The 14,004-nt window shown below is 42.5% G+C and overlaps 1 protein-coding gene across 1 annotated transcript in view; it reads left to right on the top strand.

The window, feature by feature from the left end:
* SORCS3 (sortilin related VPS10 domain containing receptor 3) overlaps positions 1–14,004 on the top strand; it is a 304,363-nt gene that overhangs the window by 211,249 nt on the left and 79,110 nt on the right. Inside the window, exons 6-7 of the mRNA XM_055720617.1 lie at positions 1,935–1,999; positions 8,750–8,868. Of these exons, the coding sequence (XP_055576592.1) occupies positions 1,935–1,999; positions 8,750–8,868 (184 nt within the window). The remainder of the gene's footprint in view (positions 1–1,934; positions 2,000–8,749; positions 8,869–14,004) is intronic.

Raw genomic sequence — 14,004 nt, 5'->3', positions numbered from 1 at the left:
GAAAGGCTGTGGGGCAGGTCCCTAATGTGTTCCCAACTTGTACCTAAAAGTGCTGAAATTACCACTCCCTTTGATAAAGTTGTGATTGATAGATCTGTTGGTAAGCATGTATCTCTGTCCCTATTGGTCTGTCATAGGCAAGGGTCACGGCTGCTGAACAGCTAGAGTTACATTTTGGGCTACTAATGGGAAAAAGGCAGAAAAATTCTGCTATGCACAGAAAGATGCGTGCCCTTTCTATATATATTGGGAAATAACATTGCTGCACACCATAATGTTTTTCACTGACATTTTAAGGAATTACTTCTTGTCCTACTGTCACTTTTAACTGTCCAGCTATTCAGAAGGTTTGACCCTGATAATTACACAGTCACAGGGACTCAGGCCCATTCTGGCATCCTTACTGATAACAGACAGTGCTTTCTTCCTTGTGGGATCACCCTGGAACTGATGGTAGCGATTAAGGAGCAGACTATTTCTCACTGAGAGTAGAATGATGAAAGCTCTGCCTGTGTGGCTTTGTTTTGTTGCGTTGGGGTTTTTTGGCTGCAATTCACAGTGTGTTGTGAATGGACTCGCTATCGATGCGGTGCTGTAGTTAACAAGCGGTGCCAGTTTCGGTTACCTACACAGTGGGTCATAATGTAGTTGTTTTGACATTTGCAGCACTGGCTGATCTTGGCTGAACTCTGGCACGTCCGTGTGTTTGTCATTGCTTCAATCACTATATTTTCAATGAGATCCACAAAAACGTATCAGAGCATTTGTATTTTGTTTGTTCTTTTCTTTTTGGCCTTTTCTTCTTATCTTTTTTTTTTCTTTTTTTCCTTTCTTTCTTTTAATGTTTAGCTGTTGATGCCCCAAGGATGAGAGCAGCAAAAGATTGTGGTAAAAGTGTTTCAGAACATTAGGGAATTGTGAACGTTGGCTGGCTCAGAGGGAATCTATTATTTACAATCTACTGTATCAAATTCAGCTTCCACCAAATTAGAAACTGATTTTTGTCGTTGTCCCTTTTTAATCTAACCCTTTGGTTAACTCAGGAGAAGCAGCTCCATAAATCACGTGGACATCTATGGATTTTTTTTTCCCCTGCCAGCCATTGCCAGGACTAAATGTTCATCTCCCAGTAATTCTTATCAGCCAGGACACTAATAATACCATTTCTGTTCTGGGATTGACTTTCCCTCTGCCAGGAGGAAAACTATCTTTGTAATGTGCCTTGCAAAACATTTTTAGGGAGTAAAATAATTCACAGGAAGATTTGACTTGAGGTGCTTGGGTTTCAACTAGTAAGGTTAAAGAAACTCATCATGCTGTCTTTTATGATTATCAAGGACCATGGCATGGGATCATGGGGTGAATAGTAAATTCTTTCTTGCATTTTTTCTTACCAGAACTTTACCATACATATATGCATCATTGTTTTTCTTTTGAAGATGGGGAAACTGAGGTAAACAATAGCGAAATTGCCTGGCAAACCAAGGCAGATCAGGAAACTCAGTCTCTCATGTCATTATTCAGCAAGTGAAACTCCATTCTGATTTGCTGTCTATAAGCGTGAAGCTGCTGTGCCCTCGTCTTGCCTTCAGCATTAATACAGAGCTCTGATTTTACTGGCTCTTGGAACCAGCTCGCTTTGCCACCACAAGAATGTTCATTGTAGTCTTTGTCTTATAGACAAGGGGTAGGCAGGATGACTCACCAGCACCTGGGAAGGTGTTAGTCTTAAAGATTAGTGTATGACCCTTCAGAGTGGGCTGTGTAGAAACACAAAGGAGACAAGCTGGTAGGAGGTAGGGACCTACATGCCAGGTGTCACAAGGTAAACTTGAACTGGTTTTGCTTTCCCTCATCCCCTCTGTGTCTGATTGCAGCCTTTTATCTGACTGGCTGCCTTCTCTCTCTCTCTCTTTCTCTCTCTCTCCCCCCAGGTCGGTGACCGGTTTGGATAAAGAACCTGACCTTGTGCACATGGAAGCCCGGACAGCTGATGGACGTGAGTGCCGGCAGCCAATGCTGAAAAAGCAGGCTTTGAGTCAAGAATGGAGTGGGAATGGAAATTCACTTTACTAATTTTGTCTCTCCATTTACATTTTAATTGACAGGAAAGATGTGGGTCATGGAGTTTGATGTGAGGCATATTCTTGTTTTTAGCCCCTGGGGGGAAATTCAGAGGCTGCAGGGCTTGTGTCTGTGGAGAGCCTGGGCAGAAGCACAATCTATTGGGCCAAGGAGCTGTCTGTTCTGTTCCCTATTTAGCTATTTCAATATCATATATTTCACATGAATCATAAAGATTTGGGCTACCTGCACTGTGCAGTACAGCCTCCGTGCATTTCCAGAGGTGTTCAGAACAGCTGGAAATCTGGGAAATCACCTACAGCCAGACTTCTCCTCTGTCCAGAATGTCCCTGTGCCCAGGTACCCTTTGTCTTGTTTTCAGTTTTGCTTATGATGTATGAATAGGCACGCCATACAAAAACATTACAGCCCTGAAAAGGTGCCTAGATCTGAAGTAAGAAACAGATAAACAAATACTTCTTAACCCCTCACTGAAATGAATCTGGCCACATTTGCAATAGAGCAGATTCCTATGTAATTAACCTCCAGCGAAGAAGACAGTAAGTATTAGAAGTAGGGTGACTTTTCCCACCACTTTCTCCAAAGTGTTTTAGGTATTTCTCACAGGACCTACAGCATGGTAATCTGTCTGCTCCTGGGGTAGAGCCAGCTTTACTCTAGCTCAATGCCACAGAGCAATGGGACATGTGTCCCTTTTACGCTACAGGGACAGTGCAGAAAAGCAGCATAGGACTGAGGCTGTAGAGGATTTCTGGGAGAAGACCTCATTTGTGTTGGTTGCAAACTTTTCTCTGTTTTAGTCAAGTGCTGTGTGGGCCAGATGCTGTGTGAACAAACTCCTGTCTATCAGGGTGGCTTCTCCGAGGCTGTGAATCTTCTAAAAGCACTCGCTGGCCTCCTACTGCTATTTAGTGATGGCAGCTGAATAAATAACCAGGCAATAAAAGCTCAGGGGTGACAGCTGTTTGTTGGATATGTGGAAAAAGCAAACCAGGCCGGCAGGTGGGTGGGCAAGGTGGGGAGGCTTCTTCAGTGCCTTTGCTGCTGTGTGTGCTGTTGCAGAGATGCTGGGAGAAGTGGCCAAAAGCAAGTAAAAAAAGCAAGCAAGTAAGCAAACAAACTGCTGATGGAGTCTGTTTTCAAACTAAGTTTAAACTTGCCCACCCAGCTATTTGAATATTGGATGTGTCAAGGATGTAGATGCTTTGTTTGAAAGATGTATCCCCAGTATGCAGACAACTCTCTTCCTTCAGGTCCTGTTTGCTTGGGGGGGGTTGCTGTTTGTTCTGGTTTTAATGTATAAATTCAGCATTTTGAAATTAGCAGTTGATGGCATTGAGGGTTTCACTGAAAGCCAGGCGTAACCAGCAGTGTCAGCAGAACAGGCCCATCGCAAGCCACTGTCCCCGCAGACAGCAGGCACAGGCGAGACCCGGCGGGCTCTGCTGGCCCGGCTGATGTGTCCTACTGGGGGACAACACCAAAATGACTCCTCTCCCAGCCAAGCACAGCTCAAAAGCAGCATACTGCTCCAATTAGAGTTTTTAAGGCTTAAAACTATATTAGTTTGTGTTACAAAACACTGACTGCCTCAAAGCTATAGCCTTACCTGGTGTGAAATGGTACAGCTCTGCGCACTTAGGAGTGGGAGGCTGAACTTTTCTCCTAGTTGGCTCTGTAACTGAAATGAGCCTTCATGCTCTCAGTGAAATGGCTAAGGCACTCAGACCTGCTGGAAAATGCGTCCCTGCAGCTGTTTCCTCTTGATCAGAAAGTTTCTGATGAAAGTTTTCCTTAGTAGTGTGGAGAAGGAAGGGGGGGGGGAAGGTGCTTTTTTAATGCCTCAGGTCAGTTTGGTGGCTCAGTCACTTGATGCATTAACAGACATAGATTTGAGTATTCCCATTGCTCAGTTCAGGGGCAAGAATCCACGCCTTCAATGTCCCTGGCCACTTGAAAAGTACATGATTCTTCTAGTTTTCCTCCATGCTTATTATTTAAAATAAAATTTAAAAAGAGGGAGGGAATGGTATTTAGGATTAGACTCCTGAACTTGGATGATTTTTTTCTCTTCTTCTTCCTTTTAGTGATAATGGGACTCAAGAACTTGTCTAATACCAATTCAGACACTGGAGCCTAAAATATGCTCTGTGGCTGGGAACAGGTGGTGGGGCTTGCTGTACTCTTATTTATCCATAAGTGAGTCAGGACTATCAATGAGCTCACGGAGCTGGGAGGTGGAAGTCCTCTTCACTGCTCTGGTGTCCATCCTCCAAGATGTCTTGCCCCATGGTTTTGTCTGTCCGGTCATTAGGAATGGTAGGGCCTCTGAAAAAACACCTACCCCACTTTTTTAGTCTCCTTACATATTTGCAAGATGCTGTTAATTCCAGTGCCTAGCTGATCCCAAGCTGTTCCTGTCTGTTGCAGCAGATGAAGTTTTTCACATTTTTTTGACATCTTGGCAGAGCTATTGTAGCAGAATAATAATCTATGCTTGCATTTTTAAATTATAAAAACATGTAGGAGCCTTGGGCGCTGTACCTTCTGCCTGGGTGTAATAGGCAGCAGCAAGGACAGGGTTGGATGCAAGGGAAATATTACAAATACACTGACACAAGCACCCACCAGCACTCCTGGGAAAGATATATTAAACTTTCTGATGTTTAGTGAGATAATCTTCTCCCCACTCACAGATACAATGCAATAAAAAGTATTTTAATTAAAGGAAAAAGAGGCGGGGGGAAAAACTAAGCAGAAAGATAAAACAGGGTAACTAATTCCTGGGGAATAATTTACAGTCCTGTCTACATTTCTAGATCTTTTCCTTTGGGGTAAAAATTGTTGAGGCCAGCTAGTTTTCCCTCCCATGGTAATCTTCACTGGCAGTTTGTGATTTTAAGTCTTGCCTGGCACCAGGTTCTGACTTAAGCAGAGCCAATCTCCCAATGCAACTTGTTTCCATCTGCTGCCCTTGTCCCTGTTAGCTCTGCTGGCCAGCCTTGCCTGCTTGTAGCTGCCTAGTTAACACTGCCAGGAAGGAGCAGACCTTGGTGTCCTGTGTCTTTGCGAGTCACAGTAGCCTGCACGTGGGTCTGCCCTTTGCAGCCTTCAGCACAGTGACAGGTTGGGCTGTTGCAATGTCTCCCTTCAGGGACCCACATCTGTGGGTGTTACCCACCAGAGAGAGCCTCTTGTGCTCCTGCTTCCTGCCAAAGCTATCACTACTAGCGGGCAAAGAAGAGACTTTGTAGCTTGGCTTATTTCACCAGTTCATCACTGCAAATTTCAAGAAAGGGTTTCAGTTTTATCACTTCTAAAAAGGATAAAGATACACTCCAAAATCTCAAGATGGGAGACTGTTAATTAGCAATGGGGAGGTGTTTTTTGCTCCTCAACTGCAAGATGGCTGCACATCTGAGAGAGCCATTCCCTAATCCTAAGTGAGATGTTGGTGGGAAGGGTTTGTGTGGAGGTATGGATGCTGGGATTTGAGCTACAGCAGACCTTCCAGGCTGCTTGATGTCCGTATTGCCTCATTCACAGATGGGCTGAGTAAGTGGCTGGATGTGGGGTTATAAGCACGAGGAGTTTCTGAAGCTGATGAGGAATTAGGGACCACTTCTCAACTCTTTTTGCAGTGCAAAATAATAAAAAAAACCCTGAAGCCAAAACACCCAAACCCTCTAATTCTGGTGTTGCATGGGACGATATATAAATTAGAAATAATTCCCAGATAGAAGCCAACCTCCCTTAAGGCATATATCTCCCAGCAAAAGGTAAGCAAGGCTTTAAAAGCATAGTGTGGGTACATGCCACCTGCTCCTCTGGGCAGCTGTCGTTTTAACTTGTGGCTGTGCAAAACAGGGCTGAAAAATTAACTCCTTTCAGAGAACAGTTAGCATGCCCCCTTGTCTCTTAACATTTTTGTTGAGGGACCCTGTACTTTCTATGCAGGGGAAGATGTGCTCCATGAATAGGACCATAGCTCATGAAGGGATCCTACCCTTCAAGAAGCTTAATCAGGGACTTGGGGTTGTTTCTTGCTTTGAGTCACTCACAAACGTGAACTGGGTGCTGTCATATTTTTCACCTGATTTTTTATCACATGTTAAAGGGAATTATCTTCCATTTTCTGTGAGGCAGCAGGAAATAAAACAAGGCTTGAACTTATTTTGGTGTCCAAAGGTAGACAGGTTCGAGGATAATTTTTTCTGTGTCTGAGAGGGTTTTTTTTCATAGGCTTTGTGTTGTAAAATATATGACAGTAAATAAACAGGAGACTAAATGGAAAATGGGTAGTGAGCTACCCCCCTTCTCCACCACCAGGTTCTTGTGAATATTAATCAGGTGCCATTCTTTAAGTATATTTGATTGCTGGTGTAACACACTCAAAATGACACATTTCCCAATAGGCAGGAAGCTAGTTGTCATGTCAACACTTATGATTTATTTGCATTTATTTATGACAGGTTTTTATTCCTCTTCCCATTCTGTCACTCAGCAGCAGCAGATTATCCCCTTTTTTGGAGGGATGAGAATATCCAGGCAACTGTGTGGGAGAACATACCGGAGGGAATGAAGTTCTAAAAATACAATTCCTGACCTCTTCTCCTTGTTCTGCCTAAATTTAATGCTACCTCAAAGAACAAGTCAAGGCTGGTGAGCTCTTTGGGTAGCATGGCAGTATAGAAGACCCTCTTGTTTTTGGCCAAAACTTTTATATACTGTAAAAATGTCTTAGATTCCACACTGAAGAGGTAAATAGCAGCTCTGGACCAAGTGTACATTTGTCAGTTGATGAAGAACCTTAATTTATTCCAGCTGAGAGTCTGACCTCTCTACTGCTGCTGGTATTTTATGCTGGGAGAAAGCACAGCCCCGATACTCCGGTTCTTTGGCACTGTCTCTAGATCAGATATTTTTCACCATACACATTAATTACCTCCAGATACTCAGAGCTGGCATCAGCAACAGTTTCTGCTGCTTTAGCATCGTCAGCGGGATGATGTTTTCATTACTGCAGCAGACCTATGCAACTGCTCTGAATCAGCTGTGTAGCCCTTATTAACCTGGAATTCCCAGTGCCCCAACCCAGAACACCGCCTGCAGCCTTTAAACATGGAACTTCAGTCATGCGATTGGGCATGAACCTTTATTAGATTCAGGTTTGGTTGTAGTTTGTGACTTTTTTTAGAAAATATATTTCTAAAAAATTATTATTGTTATCAATGCCTCTGACTTGTGTTTCTTTTGCATTCTTAAGAGTCTGTTGGTGGGACAAGGCTATTGAAGGAGAAACTGCCAGTTTGTGAATGCTGTCTTTGAAGCTGGGAAGGCAGTTAGCCGAGTGTCGGAGGATTTCAGTCATGCCCCCGGTGCTTTCCACTGAACCACATTTTGCTGTCACTGGAAAGGCATAGACTAAGGACAGTAGCAGATTTTATCTGTAAGCTTTGCTAGGATAGTTACTGTCCTTTTAAAATTCCCTTTTATCCTTTTGGGCCCAATTTGACAAGATACTTGCTACAAAGTGCAGCTGTAAACTAAAATTGCTGCACCAGGCTCACCCCAGCCTGTATAAACTCACCGTTTTCTTCACTGGTGGTCTGTCCTCACCCTTTGTAGAAATGCAAACAAGTGTGTGAATCGAAGAAGCTGCAGTGTAAAAGATATGACCCTTTTATCACTGCAGCCATCATCTTCGTTGTATTTTTGTTGTCCCCAGTTTGCAGTTTTCAGAAGAGCAGTTGAAAGGCAGAGGTGGCATATTTAGATTACATACATCCAAAGACACAGTGCCTTGATTGTTCTGTTTCATGAGATCCTTCCTTAGCCTGAGTGAAATAATGCTTAATCCCCTATAAGCCCTGACAGCTTGCTGGAGGTGGGCATGTCTCTTCTTCCCACTCCGAGCAACTTTCTACATGCCCGCCTTTGCCTTATGTCTTCTTCATGTTCTTCTCCTAGTCCTGTTCCTTCTCTCAAGCAACGCCAAGAACTCACAAAGCATCCCGTTAGTGTGATGGTCTTATCTTCTCCCTAGACCAAAGCACTTAATGCCTTTTGCAGTGCATACAACTACTGTTGAGACTCTTCAGCTAGCCATGCTATTTCATGTCCATGGTGTTTCCATACCTAGTCTATGTTGACTATAAAGACTTATGTTTTAGGACATACTTGTCATTTTCACAGCAAAATAAGTTAAACTTAATAGTGCTGGTTTGGGTGCTTTTGTTCTCCTTTGTGTGTTACTACCACAATGAAAACCAGTCATTGAGGCTGGTGGGGATATAATTCCCATCAGAGTAATGGAATCAATGAATTCTACCTGGGTGGCTTTTGAAATCTTCTTCTGCTCCATATGGTCTCATCATCAGTTTTCTGATGCATTTATGATTTGTGCCCTCCATTTATGGTTTGAACTCTAATCTCCTGAGGGTTTTCTGCACAATGGGGAGGGGAATAGTGGGTATGGAAGTGAATTTCTGACTCCAGAGAGTGGAGTTTTAAAGGCTGAAGTAGGTCATGCAATAACATCTATCTATTTGGAGATGAGGTTAAGACTTCCCTTCAGAGACCTTTTTCCAAACCACTGATGATATTTGCAGACAGCAGGCTCCTACCTGGGCATTTCTCATGTGCACATATTCTCCCATTACAGACACCCACTATTTGACCTGTCGGATCCAAGAGTGCTCAGAGACTAAAAGAAGTGGTCCATTTTCGCGCTCCATTGACATCAGCTCCCTTGTTGTTCAGGATGAATATATCTTCATCCAGGTATGTTGTCTTGATACAAATGTAATGTGAATTCTGCCTGCATGAGGTTCTGTGCAAGAGAGGAAGCATATTCTTAGGACAAGTGCATGGGACTGCAAGTCGTAAGAGCTGAGAGTCTATACCTGCTGGCTATAGATTAGCTATGCAGTCTGGGATGATCTCTCTGCTCATCACTTCTTTTATGGTGAATCTGATGTATAATAAAAGTTCATTCTTCAATAATCATAAGGGTCCATGGGTTTCACAGAAGCTCTTAACTTGCTGTTGTTGTGGCTACTTGGAAAATACAAAGTTAGTGAGGAATGGGAGATAAACAAGAAAGGTGTGAGTGATCGTTCTAACAAATGGAAAGGTTTATGCTGATTTGACAGTCAAGTAATGCTAATGGAGTGAACAAAGATTTGCAGTAGGAGGTAAAATAGCAGAGGGATTGGAAAAAGATGTTACAGGGCAACTTCAAAGCAGAAGGTTGCTGTAAATTTGTCAGCTAGTTGATGATGATTTTGGAGATGAGGAGAAAGTGACAGAAATTGAATGAGAAATGACTTGGTTTTGAGATTTTCTGAGAATACATAGGCTGGATGGAACAAGGCCATCCCTCCCCATTTCATACCTGTGGAAGTGTGAGAATGAATAGTATGGTATGGAAGAACACTTCCTGAAGATGTGCCATTTGGGTGAAAAATGGAAACCAAGATGCAGTGATTCCAGGTGATAGAGAGCTCAGGAGACACAGAGATTACAGACATGATGTTAAACGCTCTTCACCAATGCTGAAGAGAGGGAGTGAGGTGAGATGAGATGAGATGAGATGGAGCTTGGATTCAGGTAGTAGAGAAAAGACTTATGCTTCCCTTTTGAGCAAGACTGGGTGATGTTAAACTCCTTGGGGATGTTGGGGAAACATTTTTCTTGCATGTATCCAGCTTATAAGCAAGCTCTGCTCTGTTTATTGTGAAATTTTCTTAGAAATGGGAGTGTAAGAGAGGAGGCTGATAATTCTGTGCTGGGATTAGGTAAAGGACTGGTTCCATATGACCTGGAAGGACGGCAGTATGAAAACTGCATGCACTTGAGGAATATTGGTAGACTTCTCCTGTGAGTAGGGGAGTATGCTGCTCTGGAGATGATTGATTGCTATGGGAGCCACAGCTCCCCTCATTCCCCCATGAAACCCAGCCTGCTGCTACTTCCTTTGGCATCACAGGGGCACCTGCTGCTAGAACACACTGAGAATGTAGCTTTTACAACTTAGTAACTCACAATTTGACTAGAGGCAGTGGCTTTCCAATCAGTAAATGCCCTGCCCTCCAGGGAGTATTTTAGAGAGACTCTCTTGATCTGACGGTTTATGTCAGTGGCTGAAGGTATTGTGGAATATCCAGTTCTTTAGGGCTAGCATGAGCCCTTACAGATGTTTCTCCTTCCACATCTCCCACCTGTGTTAAAACAAGGCTACTCTGTTTAGAAACTTGAGCTCGCAGTGAGGACATCTGCTTGCATTCCTCTGCCTTAAATTAGCAGGGGGATGCTCAAGCTACTAGCTGCTAATTGCTTCAAGTTTAAAAAAAAATGTGTGTGTGTGTTTGTGTATACACATGCATGTATGTATATGTAATACATCAAGTGCCTTGACTGTCCTGAGCAGTGTTTCATTATCGCTTAACGTTTGTTTGAAATGAAAATCATTTACCCACACTTTTAGGAAATGTTAAATATACACGCTGAATGTTTCTGCTGCTTTGGGTAGGAGACTTTCCCTTTCACAGGTTGTCTATCACCTTCCCTCTTTTTTGTATCACATTTGCAGGACTTCTGACTGTCCAGCAGCCTGTCATAAGTAGCTGCAGAAACAGGGCATGGACTGAGTCCATGTAGTACTCGAGTAACACACAGACACTTCAGATTCACAGCACACACCTCTCTGAGCTGAAGGTGTGTTAAATCCACCGTGTCCAGCATATGGTTGATGAGCTATGCAGAGTGTTTGCTCAGTACATATGTAGGAGTGCTGATACGTCCTGGATGTATTAGTCTCACAAGCCATGTGCTGTAGCTGCCTATTATGGGATGTGTCAGATTGACTGTGTGTGCAATGTCTCATGCATATCATTCTGTCTGGATAATCTTGGACAGAAATATAGGAGCCAGCTCTTTTGAATTTCAAATATTAGACAGAAATGAATAAATAAATATCAAATTAAATGTTAAGAACCTGGTGAGGTTTAATAGCTGCATAAAGGATGGGGGCATGAGTTCTGATCTGTCTGTGCTAGAAAAAAATCAGAAGTAATGTCTTAGAGTAGAGAGAGAAATGCATTTCCTTTAACTTTTGTCATGAAAACAGTAGACTTTTAGTCTAAACTGGTAGTCTGTGTTCCTCTAAAGTGAGTGGAGAGATTAAAACCTTTAGGGGCAATTTATCTTCTCCTGCTGCACGTATTGCAGGATGAGATAGGTCTCTGTCTGAATACAGCTTTCTCATTAATATTAGAAGGAACCTAAGCATAGCTTAGAGAAGACCCATAACTTTTTGACAGCTAAAATTAGGGAAGATGAATCCCAGCTATTGGTATCAACATTTTAGATTATCTGCATACAGTTATTTACTAGTGAATATCCATTCTAATCAATTTGATGAACAGACCTGTAGTGCAAGATTCTTGGGAGGCATTAACCTGTGCAACTGTGCACTCAAAGCAAACATGATACTATGGTGCATAATGGATAGGGGAAAGAAGAATATGGAAAATGTTATAGTGCCATTATAAGTCAATGATTGCTTACCATGTGGAATGCTGTTGTGCAGCACTTCTGAAAGGATCTTGCAGGATTGCAGTGCAAAGAAAGATAATGAGAATGATCCTGTGCTTGAAAAAGTCTTGCCCATGAAAAGAGTTTGAAAAGACTGGGACTGGTTATCAGGAAAGGGAGACAAATAACACAGCACATGATGAAAAATGTAAGAGTTTAAGAAGGAAAGAAGAAATAGCTACTAAGAGAGAGCAGGAAGAGTTCTTATGAGTTAAACAGTAGGTAATCACTCTGAATTTATTGATTGACTTTCTATTTGATTGATCGATAGTTATTTAAGCATGCCTAGCACATCACTAAGATTGGATAATTCTACATAAATCGATACATTAAGAGAAAATCCTGCCCTCTGCTTTGTGTGTATAAGTTTTCATTCAGTTCACAAGGTTGCTCTGATGTAGCCAGGAGCCAGTATCATCATCTTCTTTCATGGTTAATACTTAAAATTCATACAGCTTGCACAGCAGGTCATTTATTTGTGAGAAAACTGAAATATGTCTGAATTTATTTACTGTACCAAAAAGAAGCTAATTTGATGAGCAGCTTTGCCATTAAGGTCAGTGGTGGTTGTTCAATTATATAGCTGTGCAGCAGTGAGGCCCATACTCTCCCTACAGCTGTAACACGCCATTCTATATAGTGGTACCACACCTTTCCTTACTGGTGCCTTTGAATACTTGCTACAGAGATAATATCAGTTTTTAAACTAATGTGCAGATATAACATGCAACTGCCTATAAGCTTTGATTTCCTGACAATTACCTGAGCTGCTGCAGTATTCTCATGTGCAGAGCCTACGTTATAAGACCCAGGAGTCAGGGATAGTCTTTATGTATGAATCTAGTGTATTGATATTTTGGAGAATTTCTATGGTAAAAATAAGTCACAGGGGGAATTCAGGGGAAAATATTTTTCAAGCAAGTCTTGTATCAGGTTTTCTAATGAAATTACTCAGGTTGCTGAAAAGAGTCTAAAATACAATAGGCTTTAATGAAAATGGGGATCAGTTTTCAGGAAATTTCGTTTGGGGTGAGAAAGCATTGTTTGGAGAAAACCTTGTTATTTTCCTATAGGTAAACAAATATCATCAGTGCTACTTAGTTCTTTAAAAATGAAAGAGAAGAGCGGGAATGATCAGCGTAAAATTCCTTGCCAACAGATGAAAACTTCCCACTGAAAAGGCAAGAAAGTGTGAGCAAATGTAATGACTTATTGCAGGGAGGGAGGAGAGTCTGGGCCAAAAAAGTCTCAGTACGTCGTTGCTCATTTGTGGTGGTCTGATAACTCCTAAGAGGGTATGAATAGAGCAGTGTGTTCACTGGAAATCATCTTTGCTCTGGGACAGTGGTTTCTGCAGAAAACAATGTTCTTGTGGACAGACCTACAGCTGCCATAGGGAGCTAGTTATTGCTAAGTTGAAGCAGTTGTTCCCAGTTACCCAAAGGTTTTGTGCAAGCTATCTCAAGTGCAATAGCTCAGTGGTTCTGCTGGGTGGCTGAAGTGCCATGTTAGACAAGCCTGGCCGCTAGCAGGGACTGGTGACACTCCCAATGCACTGGTGCAGACCCATGTAGGGGCTGTATTTCCACACAGAACCCTAAGTATCAGGAGAAGGACAACAATAATGGTGACTCTTGTGTGACATGAACATGTGACATGACTGTTGGCAGTGCTGCTGTTACAGTGCTGCTGGCCTAAGGATGTAAGTGAGAAAATGTTTACAGGGAGAGGTAGTATTTTCTATGAGATTGGAATTGATAGAGTTAGAAAAGGGACAGATAAGCTTTTGGGCATACTCACGAGATCCTGAAGGACTTGAGGAAGGATTTGGTCTCTGAAAATTGTCTTTTCTTTTTTCCCCAGTTATAGATGTAGGTCTCAGAAAATATGTTTCCTCCCCCTATTAATCTTGTTGTGTTTTCCTTGTGTAAAGCCTTCAGCGTGTGGCTTTCCTCCCAGAGGTCACACCAGGCTAGTTCAGCATCCAGTGAACACTGTCCCCATTCCTCCCTTAAGCTTTTGTCTCTGTCAGTGCTTGGAGACCCTCAGGGTAACTTTGGCCATTTTGATTTGAACTGGTTGTAAGTCAGTGTAGAGATGTGTGCATGGGTGATCAATACCTACCTTGATTGTGGTTTATGTCTTTATTTTTATCTGGGATGGTGCAGACTCTGCTATCCCAACAGAGTGCAGCTGAAGTCAGTCTGAAATGTAGCTTGGACTTTCAGCACTTTCCATGGCTACGTGGCATGGAAGACTCCTCTGAGATTTAGAAGCCGATAAATGGATTGAATCTGGGGGTGGTGCCTGTTCTTTCAAGCA

The sequence above is a fragment of the Falco cherrug genome, chromosome 9 (assembly GCF_023634085.1).
Source record: "Falco cherrug isolate bFalChe1 chromosome 9, bFalChe1.pri, whole genome shotgun sequence".
In the NCBI taxonomy this organism is placed as follows: domain Eukaryota; kingdom Metazoa; phylum Chordata; class Aves; order Falconiformes; family Falconidae; genus Falco; species Falco cherrug.
The sequence above is the reverse complement of the archived record's forward strand: the minus strand, read 5'-3'. Positions and strand labels throughout refer to the sequence as shown.